Source organism: Ranitomeya imitator, chromosome 5 (assembly GCF_032444005.1).
Source record: "Ranitomeya imitator isolate aRanImi1 chromosome 5, aRanImi1.pri, whole genome shotgun sequence".
Classification (NCBI taxonomy): Eukaryota; Metazoa; Chordata; class Amphibia; order Anura; family Dendrobatidae; genus Ranitomeya; species Ranitomeya imitator.
Genome location: NC_091286.1, coordinates 709,558,619 through 709,570,867, shown reverse-complemented (window position 1 = coordinate 709,570,867; position 12,249 = coordinate 709,558,619). Strand labels below are relative to the sequence as shown.

The 12,249-nt window shown below is 62.6% G+C and overlaps 1 protein-coding gene across 2 annotated transcripts in view; it reads right to left on the bottom strand.

The window, feature by feature from the left end:
- Positions 1-11,399, bottom strand: part of PREB (prolactin regulatory element binding) — a 45,146-nt gene extending 33,747 nt beyond the window's left edge. The window contains exons 1-4 of one of the 2 annotated variants that reach the window (XM_069728647.1): positions 11,310-11,399; positions 8,660-8,812; positions 8,384-8,570; positions 5,399-5,619 (exon numbers count right to left, since the gene is read on the bottom strand). In XM_069728647.1, coding sequence (XP_069584748.1) covers positions 5,399-5,619; positions 8,384-8,570; positions 8,660-8,794 — 543 coding nt within the window. In that variant the 5' untranslated portion in view covers positions 8,795-8,812; positions 11,310-11,399. The remainder of the gene's footprint in view (positions 1-5,398; positions 5,620-8,383; positions 8,571-8,659; positions 8,813-11,309) is intronic. The other variant, XM_069728648.1, reaches the window with a different exon arrangement.
- Between the last annotated feature and the right edge of the window lie 850 nt (positions 11,400-12,249).

Genomic DNA, 12,249 nt, shown 5'->3' with positions numbered 1-12,249 from the left:
GGAGCAGTGTATGACCTCACTCTGCAGGCCCATGGCTCAGGGGTGGAGGAGCAGTGTATGACCCCACTCTGCAGGCCCATGGCTCAGGGCTGGAGGAGCAGTGTATGACCCCACTCTGCAGGCCCATGGCTCAGGGGTGGAGGAGCAGTGTATGACCCCACTCTGCAGGCCCATGGCTCAGGGCTGGAGGAGCAATGTATGACCCCACTCTGCAGGCCCATGGCTCAGGGGTGGAGGAGCAGTGTATGACCTCACTCTGCAGGCCCATGGCTCAGGGCTGGAGGAGCAATGTATGACCCCACTCTGCAGGCCCATGGCTCAGGGGTGGAGGAGCAGTGTATGACCCCACTCTGCAGGCCCATGGCTCAGGGGTGGAGGAGCAGTGTATGACCCCACTCTGCAGGCCCATGGCTCAGGGCTGGAGGAGCGGTGTATGACTTCACTCTGCAGGCCCATGGCTCAGGGGTGGAGGAGCGGTGTATGACCCCACTCTGCAGGCCCATGGCTCAGGGCTGGAGGAGCAGTGTATGACCTCACTCTGCAGGCCCATGACTCAGGGGTGGAGGAGCAGTGTATGACCCCACTCTGCAGGCCCATGACTCAGGGGTGGAGGAGCAGTGTATGACCCCACTCTGCAGGCCCATGACTCAGGGGTGGAGGAGCAGTGTATGACCCCACTCTGCAGGCCCATGACTCAGGGGTGGAGGAGCAGTGTATGACCTCACTCTGCAGGCCCATGGCTCAGGGGTGGAGGAGCGGTGTATGACCCCACTCTGCAGGCCCATGGCTCAGGGCTGGAGGAGCGGTGTATGACCCCACTCTGCAGGCCCATGGCTCAGGGGTGGAGGAGCGGTGTATGACCCCACTCTGCAGGCCCATGGCTCAGGGGTGGAGGAGCAGTGTATGACCCCACTCTGCAGGCCCATGGCTCAGGGGTGGAGGAGCGGTGTATGACCCCACTCTGCAGGCCCATGACTCAGGGGTGGAGGAGCAGTGTATGACCCCACTCTGCAGGCCCATGACTCAGGGGTGGAGGAGCAGTGTATGACCCCACTCTGCAGGCCCATGACTCAGGGGTGGAGGAGCAGTGTATGACCCCACTCTGCAGGCCCATGGCTCAGGGCTGGAGGAGCAGTGTATGACCCCACTCTGCAGGCCCATGGCTCAGGGGTGGAGGAGCGGTGTATGACCCCACTCTGCAGGCCCATGACTCAGGGCTGGAGGAGCAGTGTATGACCTCACTCTGCAGGCCCATGGCTCAGGGGTGGAGGAGCAGTGTATGACCCCACTCTGCAGGCCCATGGCTCAGGAGTGGAGGAGCGGTGTATGACCCCACTCTGCAGGCCCATGGCTCAGGGCTGGAGGAGCAGTGTATGACCCCACTCTGCAGGCCCATGACTCAGGGGTGGAGGAGCAGTGTATGACCCCACTCTGCAGGCCCATGGCTCAGGGCTGGAGGTGCAGTGTATGACCTCACTCTGCAGGCCCATGACTCAGGGGTGGAGGAGCAGTGTATGACCCCACTCTGCAGGCCCATGGCTCAGGGGTGGAGAAGCAGTGTATGACCCCACTCTGCAGGCCCATGACTCAGGGGTGGAGGAGCAGTGTATGACCCCACTCTGCAGGCCCATGGCTCAGGGGTGGAGGAGCAGTGTATGACCCCACTCTGCAGGCCCATGGCTCAGGGGTGGAGGAGCAGTGTATGACCCCACTCTGCAGGCCCATGGCTCAGGGCTGGAGGAGCAGTGTATGACCCCACTCTGCAGGCCCATGACTCAGGGGTGGAGGAGCAGTGTATGACCCCACTCTGCAGGCCCATGGCTCAGGGCTGGAGGTGCAGTGTATGACCTCACTCTGCAGGCCCATGACTCAGGGGCGGAGGAGCAGTGTATGACCCCACTCTGCAGGCCCATGACTCAGGGGTGGAGGAGCAGTGTATGACCTCACTCTGCAGGCCCATGACTCAGGGGTGGAGGAGCAGTGTATGACCCCACTCTGCAGGCCCATGACTCAGGGGCGGAGGAGCAGTGTATGACCCCACTCTGCAGGCCCATGACTCAGGGGTGGAGGAGCAGTGTATGACCCCACTCTGCAGGCCCATGACTCAGGGGTGGAGGTGCAGTGTATGACCTCACTCTGCAGGCCCATGACTCAGGGGCGGAGGAGCAGTGTATGACCCCACTCTGCAGGCCCATGACTCAGGGGTGGAGGAGCAGTGTACGTATGACCCCACTCTGCAGGCCCATGGCTCAGGGGTGGAGGAGCGGTGTATGACCCCACTCTGCAGGCCCATGACTCAGGGGTGGAGGAGCAGTGTATGACCCCACTCTGCAGGCCCATGACTCAGGGGTGGAGGAGCGGTGTATGACCTCACTCTGCAGGCCCATGACTCAGGGGCGGAGGAGCAGTGTATGACCCCACTCTGCAGGCCCATGGCTCAGGGCTGGAGGAGCAGTGTATGACCCCACTCTGCAGGCCCATGGCTCAGGGCTGGAGGAGCAGTGTATGACCCCACTCTGCAGGCCCATGGATCAGGGCTGGAGGAGCAGTGTATGACCCCACTCTGCAGGCCCATGGCTCAGGGGTGGAGGAGCAGTGTATGACCTCACTCTGCAGGCCCATGACTCAGGGGTGGAGGAGCAGTGTATGACCCCACTCTGCAGGCCCATGGCTCAGGGGTGGAGGAGCAATGTATGACCCCACTCTGCAGGCCCATGGCTCAGGGCTGGAGGAGCGGTGTATGACCCCACTCTGCAGGCCCATGGCTCAGGGCTGGAGGAGCAGTGTATGACCCCACTCTGCAGGCCCATGGCTCAGGGCTGGAGGAGCAGTGTATGACCCCACTCTGCAGGCCCATGGCTCAGGGGTGGAGGAGCGGTGTATGACCCCACTCTGCAGGCCCATGACTCAGGGGTGGAGGAGCAGTGTATGACCCCACTCTGCAGGCCCATGGCTCAGGGGTGGAGGAGCAGTGTATGACCTCACTCTGCAGGCCCATGGCTCAGGGGTGGAGGAGCAGTGTACGTATGACCCCACTCTGCAGGCCCATGGCTCAGGGGTGGAGGAGCGGTGTATGACCTCACTCTGCAGGCCCATGACTCAGGGGTGGAGGAGCAATGTATGACCCCACTCTGCAGGCCCATGGCTCAGGGCTGGAGGAGCAATGTATGACCCCACTCTGCAGGCCCATGACTCAGGGGTGGAGGAGCAGTGTATGACCCCACTCTGCAGGCCCATGGCTCAGGGGTGGAGGAGCAATGTATGACCCCACTCTGCAGGCCCATGGCTCAGGGCTGGAGGAGCAGTGTATGACCCCACTCTGCAGGCCCATGACTCAGGGGTGGAGGAGCAGTGTATGACCCCACTCTGCAGGCCCATGGCTCAGGGGTGGAGGAGCAGTGTATGACCCCACTCTGCAGGCCCATGGCTCAGGGGTGGAGGAGCAATGTATGACCCCACTCTGCAGGCCCATGACTCAGGGCTGGAGGAGCGGTGTATGACCCCACTCTGCAGGCCCATGGCTCAGGGCTGGAGGAGCGGTGTATGACCCCACTCTGCAGGCCCATGGCTCAGGGGTGGAGGAGCAATGTATGACCCCATTCTGCAGGCCCATGGCTCAGGGGTGGAGGAGCAGTGTATGACCTCACTCTGCAGGCCCATGACTCAGGGGTGGAGGAGCGGTGTATGACCCCACTCTGCAGGCCCATGGCTCAGGGGTGGAGGAGCGGTGTATGACCCCACTCTGCAGGCCCATGGCTCAGGGGTGGAGGAGCGGTGTATGACCCCACTCTGCAGGCCCATGGCTCAGGGGTGGAGGAGCAATGTATGACCCCACTCTGCAGGCCCATGGCTCAGGGCTGGAGGAGCAGTGTATGACCCCACTCTGCAGGCCCATGACTCAGGGGTGGAGGAGCAATGTATGACTCCACTCTGCAGGCCCATGGCTCAGGGGTGGAGGAGCGGTGTATGACCCCACTCTGCAGGCCCATGGCTCAGGGGTGGAGGAGCAATGTATGACCCCACTCTGCAGGCCCATGGCTCAGGGGTGGAGGAGCGGTGTATGACCCCACTCTGCAGGCCCATGGCTCAGGGGTGGAGGAGCACTGTATGACCCCACTCTGCAGGCCCATGACTCAGGGGTGGAGGAGCAGTGTATGACCCCACTCTGCAGGCCCATGGCTCAGGGGTGGAGGAGCAGTGTATGACCCCACTCTGCAGGCCCATGGCTCAGGGGTGGAGGAGCGGTGTATGACCCCACTCTGCAGGCCCATGACTCAGGGGTGGAGGAGCAATGTATGACCTCACTCTGCAGGCCCATGGCTCAGGGGTGGAGGAGCAACGTAAGACCCCACTCTGCAGGCCCATGGCTCAGGGCTGGAGGAGCAATGTATGACCCCACTCTGCAGGCCCATGGCTCAGGGGTGGAGGAGCAATGTATGACCCCACTCTGCAGGCCCATGGCTCAGGGGTGGAGGAGCAGTGTATGACCCCACTCTGCAGGCCCATGGCTCGGGGGTGGAGGAGCAATGTATGACCCCACTCTGCAGGCCCATGGCTCAGGGGTGGAGGAGCAGTGTATGACCCCACTCTGCAGGCCCATGGCTCAGGGGTGGAGGAGCAGTGTATGACCCCACTCTGCAGGCCCATGGCTCAGGGGTGGAGGAGCAGTGTATGACCCCACTCTGCAGGCCCATGACTCAGGGGTGGAGGAGCAGTGTATGACCTCACTCTGCAGGCCCATGGCTCAGGGGTGGAGGAGCAGTGTATGACCCCACTCTGCAGGCCCATGGCTCAGGGGTGGAGGAGCAGTGTATGACCCCACTCTGCAGGCCCATGACTCAGGGGTGGAGGAGCAGTGTATGACCTCACTCTGCAGGCCCATGCCTCAGGGGTGGAGGAGCAGTGTATGACCTCACTCTGCAGGCCCATGGCTCAGGGCTGGAGGAGCGGTGTATGACCCCACTCTGCAGGCCCATGACTCAGGGGTGGAGGAGCAGTGTATGACCCCACTCTGCAGGCCCATGGCTCAGGGGTGGAGGAGCAGTGTATGACCCCACTCTGCAGGCCCATGGCTCAGGGGTGGAGGAGCAGTGTATGACCCCACTCTGCAGGCCCATGCCTCAGGGGTGGAGGAGCAATGTATGACCCATGTGGTGGTGCTCAGTGGCTTGCAGGACTGTAGAGATGGAGCGCTGATCTTTCAGCCCCATGACCCGGAGGTGGAGGCATTTTTCCATGTGTTGCGGTCACACATCTTCTAGGCTTTGAGGACTCGCTGGCTCTCTGTGCTCAGTTAATTTCAGCCTGCAGATCACTCACCAAGTACCGCTCCCCCTACAATATCTATTACTGGATCTCCACTATTCACGTCTCCTCCCTTCCAGGACAGAGTACCTACCTCCCACACACGAACAAACCCGTCGGCTCCACCCGTCAGCAGCTTGGTAGAGTCCACATTAAAGCACACCGCCTTCTGTAGAGTGTCAGGACTGAAGTCGGTCTGTACCACCGTGACAGGATGCAGGGAGATCTCAGGGGTCTCATTCTTTGTACCGCCCCCTGAGGCCTCCGAGTGACTTTTAGAAGATTTCCTCTTCCTTGATCCCCGATCATTGATCCCTGAGACCAGAGAACACATTAGTGCAAACTATACCGGCACCATCAGCACGGCAGTGAATGGCTACTGGATACAAGTGTCTGTAGGTCGGAGATAGTTTGAAGAGCTTGTGTGAAACAGTTCTCAGGTATAGTCCAGGGGAGGAGGTAACGCTCGCTCTCCAGGGGAGTCAGCCCCAAGGGGTGGATGCTCACTCATCAGGGTCAGTCCTAAGGGTAACGATCCCAGTCCCAGGGTCTGTCCCGGTGGTAACGCTCGCTATCCTGGGGGCCAGTCCCGGTGGTAATGCTCGCTCTCCAGGGGAGTCAGTCCCGGTGGTAATGCTCGCTCTCCAGGGGAGTCAGTCCCGGTGGTAACGCTCGCTATCCCGGGGGCCAGTCCCGGTGGTAACGCTCGCTCTCCAGGGGAGTCAGCCCCGGTGGTAACGCTCGCTCTCCCCAGAGTCAGTCCCGGTGGTAACGCTCGCTCTCCAGGGGAGTCAGCCCCGGTGGTAACGCTCGCTATCCCCAGAGTCAGTCCCGGTGGTAACGCTCGCTCTCCCCGGGGTCAGTCCCGGTGGTAACGCTCGCTCTCCCCGGGGTCAGTGCCGGTGGTAACGCTCGCTCTCCCCGGGGTCAGTGCCGGTGGCAACGCTCGCTCTCCAGGGGAGTCAGCCCCGGTGGTAACGCTCGCTCTCCCCGGGGTCAGTCCCGGTGGTAACGCTCGCTCTCCCCAGAGTCAGTCCCGGTGGCAACGCTCGCTATCCCGGGGGCCAGTCCCGGTGGTAACGCTCGCTCTCCCGGGGGCCAGTCCCGGTGGTAACGCTCGCTCTCCCCGGGGTCAGTTCCGGTGGTAACGCTCGCTCTCCCCAGAGTCAGTCCCGGTGGTAACGCTCGCTATCCCGGGGGCCAGTCCCGGTGGTAATGCTCGCTCTCCCCGGGGTCAGTCCCGGTGGCAACGCTCGCTATCCCGGGAGCCAGTCCCGGTGGTAACGCTCGCTCTCCCCGGGGTCAGTCCCGGTGGTAACGCTCGCTCTCCCCAGAGTCAGTCCCGGTGGTAATGCTCGCTCTCCCCGGGGTCAGTCCCGGTGGTAACGCTCGCTCTCCCCGGGGTCAGTCCCGGTGGTAACGCTCGCTCTCCCCGGGGTCAGTCCCGGTGGTAATGCTCGCTCTCCCCAGAGTCAGTCCCGGTGGTAACGCTCGCTCTCCCCAGAGTCAGTCCCGGTGGCAACGCTCGCTCTCCCCAGGGTCAGTCCCGGTGGTAACGCTCGCTATCCCGGGGGCCAGTCCCGGTGGTAACGCTTGCTCTACCCAGGGTCAGTCCCGGTGGTAACGCTCGCTCTCCCCGGGGTCAGTCCCGGTGGCAACGCTCGCTATCCCGGGGGCCAGTCCCGGTGGTAATGCTCGCTCTCCCCAGAGTCAGTCCCGGTGGTAACGCTCGCTCTCCCCAGAGTCAGTCCCGGTGGCAACGCTCGCTATCCCGGGGGCCAGTCCCGGTGGTAACGCTTGCTCTACCCAGGGTCAGTCCCGGTGGTAACGCTCGCTCTCCCCGGGGTCAGTCCCGGTGGCAACGCTCGCTATCCCGGGGGCCAGTCCCGGTGGTAATGCTCGCTCTCCCCAGAGTCAGTCCCGGTGGTAACGCTCGCTCTCCCCAGAGTCAGTCCCGGTGGTAATGCTCGCTCTTCCCAGAGTCAGTCCCGGTGGTAACGCTCGCTCTCCCCGGGGTCAGTCCCGGTGGTAACGCTCGCTCTCCCCAGAGTCAGTCCCGGTGGTAACGCTCGCTCTCCCCGGGGTCAGTCCCGGTGGCAACGCTCGCTATCCCGGGGGCCAGTCCCGGTGGTAACGCTCGCTCTCCCCGGGGTCAGTCCCGGTGGTAACGCTCGCTCTCCCCGGGGTCAGTCCCGGTGGCAACGCTCGCTATCCCGGGAGCCAGTCCCGGTGGTAACGCTCGCTCTCCCCGGGGTCAGTCCCGGTGGTAACGCTCGCTCTTCCCAGAGTCAGTCCCGGTGGTAACGCTCGCTCTCCCCGGGGTCAGTCCCGGTGGTAACGCTCGCTCTCCCCGGGGTCAGTCCCGGTGGTAACGCTCGCTCTCCCCGGGGTCAGTCCCGGTGGTAACGCTCGCTCTCCCCAGAGTCAGTCCCGGTGGCAACGCTCGCTATCCCGGGGGCCAGTCCCGGTGGTAACGCTTGCTCTATCCAGGGTCAGTCCCGGTGGTAACGCTCGCTCTCCCCAAAGTTAGTCCCGGTGGTAACGCTCGCTCTCCCCGGGGTCAGTCCCGGTGGCAACGCTCGCTATCCCGGGGGCCAGTCCCGGTGGTAATGCTCGTTCTCCAGGGGAGTCAGCCCCGGTGGTAACGCTCGCTCTCCCCAGTCAGTCCCGGTGGTAACGCTCGCTCTCCCCGGGGTCAGTCCCGGTGGCAGCGCTCGATCTCCCGGGGGTCAGTCCCGGTGGCAGCGCTCGCTCTCCCGGGGGTCAGTCCCGGTGGCAGCGCTCGCTCTCCCGGGGAGTCAGCTTCGGTGGTAACGCTCGCTCTCCCCAGAGTCAGTCCCGGTGGCAACGCTCGCTCTCCCGGGGGGTCAGTCCCGGTGGTATCTCTCGCTCTCTGGGGGGTCAGTCCTGGAGGTAACGCTCGCTCTCCCAGAATGAGTCCCAGTGGTAACGCTCGCTCTTCCGGGTGTCAGTCCCGGTGGTAACGTTCGCTATCTCGGGGATCAGTCCTGGCGGAAACGCTCGCTCTCCAGGGGGTCAGTCCTGGGGGGGTAACGCTCACTCTTACGGGCTTAGTCACCTGTCTCGTTGTTGCGCCCATCCTTCTCACGCTGCTGGTATTGGATGATGTGGCAGGATGCGTCCTGTCCTGCTGCCAGCATGTCTCCAGTGACCGCCAGGTTCATGGTGGCCCTGGTGTCGGTGTCGTGGGCGTGGAGCAGCGAGGCGCAGAGGCGGCCGGAAATTCGCTCCAAGCGCAGGAAGTGCTGGGAGGAGAACAGTGAAGTCAGTACAGAGGGGTGGAGCTTCCCTGTAATAGGGGCGGAGCATCACTGGGCTATTGGCGGGCACATACCAGAGCATTTTTGATGCCAGTCTTAGAGGCTCCGCCCCCACCACCAGTCACTACCGTCCCCGTGTCTCGGTGGAAGCGCACAGTATAGAGGGGGAAGGGAGCACAGTACAGATCGGGGTGCCGTCGTCTTCCCATCTTCAAAGAGATCTCAGCCTGCAAAACAGAAGACCATGAGGTGAGCGGCGCAAAAATGGCAGACAGTGATGATGACATACTGGGAATAGTAAATGAAACATTACAAGACGGCGAATGGCGCTAACGAGATGTACAGAGCCGTCAGACGGCGCTACCGAGATGCAGAGAGCCGGCGGACGGCGCTAACGAGATGCAAAGAGCCGGGGGACGGCGCTACCGAGATGCAAAGAGCCGGGGGACGGCACTACCGAGATGCAAATAGTCGGCCGACGGCGCTACCGAGATGCAAAGAGCCGGGGGACGGCGCTACCGAGATGCAAAGAGCCGGCGGACGGCACTACCGAGATGCAAAGAGCCGGGGGACGGCGCTACCGAGATGCAAATAGTCGGCCGACGGCGCTACCGAGATGCAAAGAGCAGTACAGATCGGGGTGCCGTCGTCTTCCCATCTTCAAAGAGATCTCAGCCTGCAAAACAGAAGACCATGAGGTGAGCGGCGCAAAAATGGCAGACAGTGATGACGACATACTGGGAATAGTAAATGAAACATTACAAGACGGCGAATGGCGCTAACAAGATGTACAGAGCCGTCAGACGGCGCTACCGAGATGCAGAGAGCCGGCGGACGGCGCTAACGAGATGCAAAGAGCCGGGGGACGGCGCTACCGAGATGCAAAGAGCCGGGGGACGGCACTACCGAGATGCAAATAGTCGGCCGACGGCGCTACCGAGATACAAAGAGCCGGGGGACGGCGCTACCGAGATGCAAAGAGCCGGCGGACGGCGCTACCGAGATACAAAGAGCCGGGGGACGGCGCTACCGAGATGCAAAGAGCCGGCGGACGGCACTACCGAGATGCAAAGAGCCGGGGGACGGCGCTACCGAGATGCAAAGAGCCGGGGGACGGCACTACCGAGATGCAAATAGTCGGCCGACGGCACTACCGAGATGCAAAGAGCCGGCGGACGGCGCTACCGAGATGCAAAGAGCCGGGGGACGGCGCTAACGAGATGCAAAGAGCCGGGGGACGGCACTACCGAGATGCAAATAGTCGGCCGACGGCGCTAACGAGATGCAAAGAGCCGGGGGACGGCGCTACCGAGATGCAGAGAGCCGGCGGACGGCGCTACCGAGATGCAGAGAGCCGGCGGACGGCGCTAACGAGATGCAAAGAGCCGGGGGACGGCGCTACCGAGATGCAAAGAGCCGGGGGACGGCACTACCGAGATGCAAATAGTCGGCCGACGGCGCTACCGAGATACAAAGAGCCGGGGGACGGCGCTACCGAGATGCAAAGAGCCGGCGGACGGCGCTACCGAGATACAAAGAGCCGGGGGACGGCGCTACCGAGATGCAAAGAGCCGGCGGACGGCACTACCGAGATGCAAAGAGCCGGGGGACGGCGCTACCGAGATGCAAAGAGCCGGGGGACGGCACTACCGAGATGCAAATAGTCGGCCGACGGCACTACCGAGATGCAAAGAGCCGGCGGACGGCGCTACCGAGATGCAAAGAGCCGGGGGACGGCGCTAACGAGATGCAAAGAGCCGGGGGACGGCACTACCGAGATGCAAATAGTCGGCCGACGGCGCTACCGAGATGCAAATAGCCGGGGGACGGCGCTACCGAGATGCAAAGAGCCGGGGGACGGCGCTACCGAGATGCAGAGAGCCGGGGGACGGCGCTAACGAGATGCAGAGAGCCGGGGGACGGCGCTAACGAGATGCAGAGAGCCGGCGGACGGCGCTAACGAGATGCAGAGAGCCGGCGGACGGCGCTAACGAGATGCAGAGAGCCTGCGGACGGCGCTAACGAGATGCAGAGAGCCGGGGGACGGCGCTAACGAGATGCAGAGAGCCGGCGGACGGCGCTAACGAGATGCAGAGAGCCGGCGGACGGCGCTAACGAGATGCAGAGAGCCGGCGGACGGCGCTAACGAGATGCAGAGAGCCGGGGGACGGCGCTAACGAGATGCAGAGAGCCGGGGGACGGCGCTAACGAGATGCAGAGAGCCGGGGGACGGCGCTAACGAGATGCAGAGAGCCGGCGGACGGCGCTACCGAGATGCAAAGAGCCGGGGGACGGCGCTAACGAGATGCAGAGAGCCGGGGGACGGCGCTAACGAGATGCAGAGAGCCGGGGGACGGCGCTAACGAGATGCAGAGAGCCGGGGGACGGCGCTAACGAGATGCAGAGAGCCGGGGGACGGCGCTACCGAGATGCAGAGAGCCGGGGGACGGCGCTAACGAGATGCAGAGAGCCTGCTGGGACACTGTGGTGGTTTCCTGCACCCTCCTATGAGCACCGGCCCGACCCCCTCTACCCGGTATGAGCACCGGACCGCTCAACCAGCCCCCGGTATCATCACCGGCCCCCGGTATCATCACCGGCCCCCGGTATCATCACCGGCCCCCGGTATCATCACCGGCCCCCGGTATCATCACCGGCCCCCGGTATCATCACCGGCCCCCGGTATCATCACCGGCCCTCCCCTCCACGTTCCGCTCCTCTCACCGCTCCGGTTACATTTTACGCTTCTCAGTCCACAGAGCAGAAGACTCGGACAACTGACACAAGATCTGCGCATGCGTACAAAACACAGCAAGCCTACAGCGCATGCACAATAGAAACAAAATCATGAAAGATGCGCATGCGTATAACACGCCCATTCGCCAGTCAGATACTTAGCAGAAATAATCAGCGACGTCCACAAAAACTTCCACTGACACGTCAGCGATACTATAAAACACAGGAGTCTGCTCTGCGGCGCCATCTTACCGGAGCCGGGCACAGCAGACAGACAGAGACTGAGGGCGCTCTACGGAAACATGGCGGCCTCAGACTGACACGGAGGAGCTGATAACGTCAGGGCAGGAGGAGTGGCTGCTTCATCCTGAGCACAAACTCTCACAGTCTCTATTCCCTAGTGGTGGAGGAGCGGGTCCTTTCTCTCTGTCTCTATTCCCTAGTGGTGGAGGAGCGGGTCTTTTCTCTCACAGTCGCTATTCCCTAGTGGTGGAGGAGCGGGTCCTTTCTCTCAGTCTCTATTCCCTAGTGGTGGAGGAGCGGGTCCTTTCTCTCACAGTCGCTATTCCCTAGTGGTGGAGGAGCGGGTCCTTTCTCTCACAGTCTCTATTCCCTAGTGGTGGAGGAGCGGGTCCTTTCTCTCACAGTCTCTATTCCCTAGTGGTGGAGGAGCCGGTCCTTTCTCTCAGTCTCTATTCCCTAGTGGTGGAGGAGCGGGTCCTTTCTCTCAGTCTCTATTCCCTAGTGGTGGAGGAGCGGGTCCTTTCTCTCACAGTCTCTATTCTCTAGTGGTGGAGGAGCGGGTCCTTTCTCTCACAGTCTCTATTCTCTAGTGGTGGAGGAGCGGGTCCTTTCTCTCACAGTCTCTATTCCCTAGTGGTGGAGGAGCGGGTCCTTTCTCTCAGTCTCTATTCCCTAGTGGTGGAGG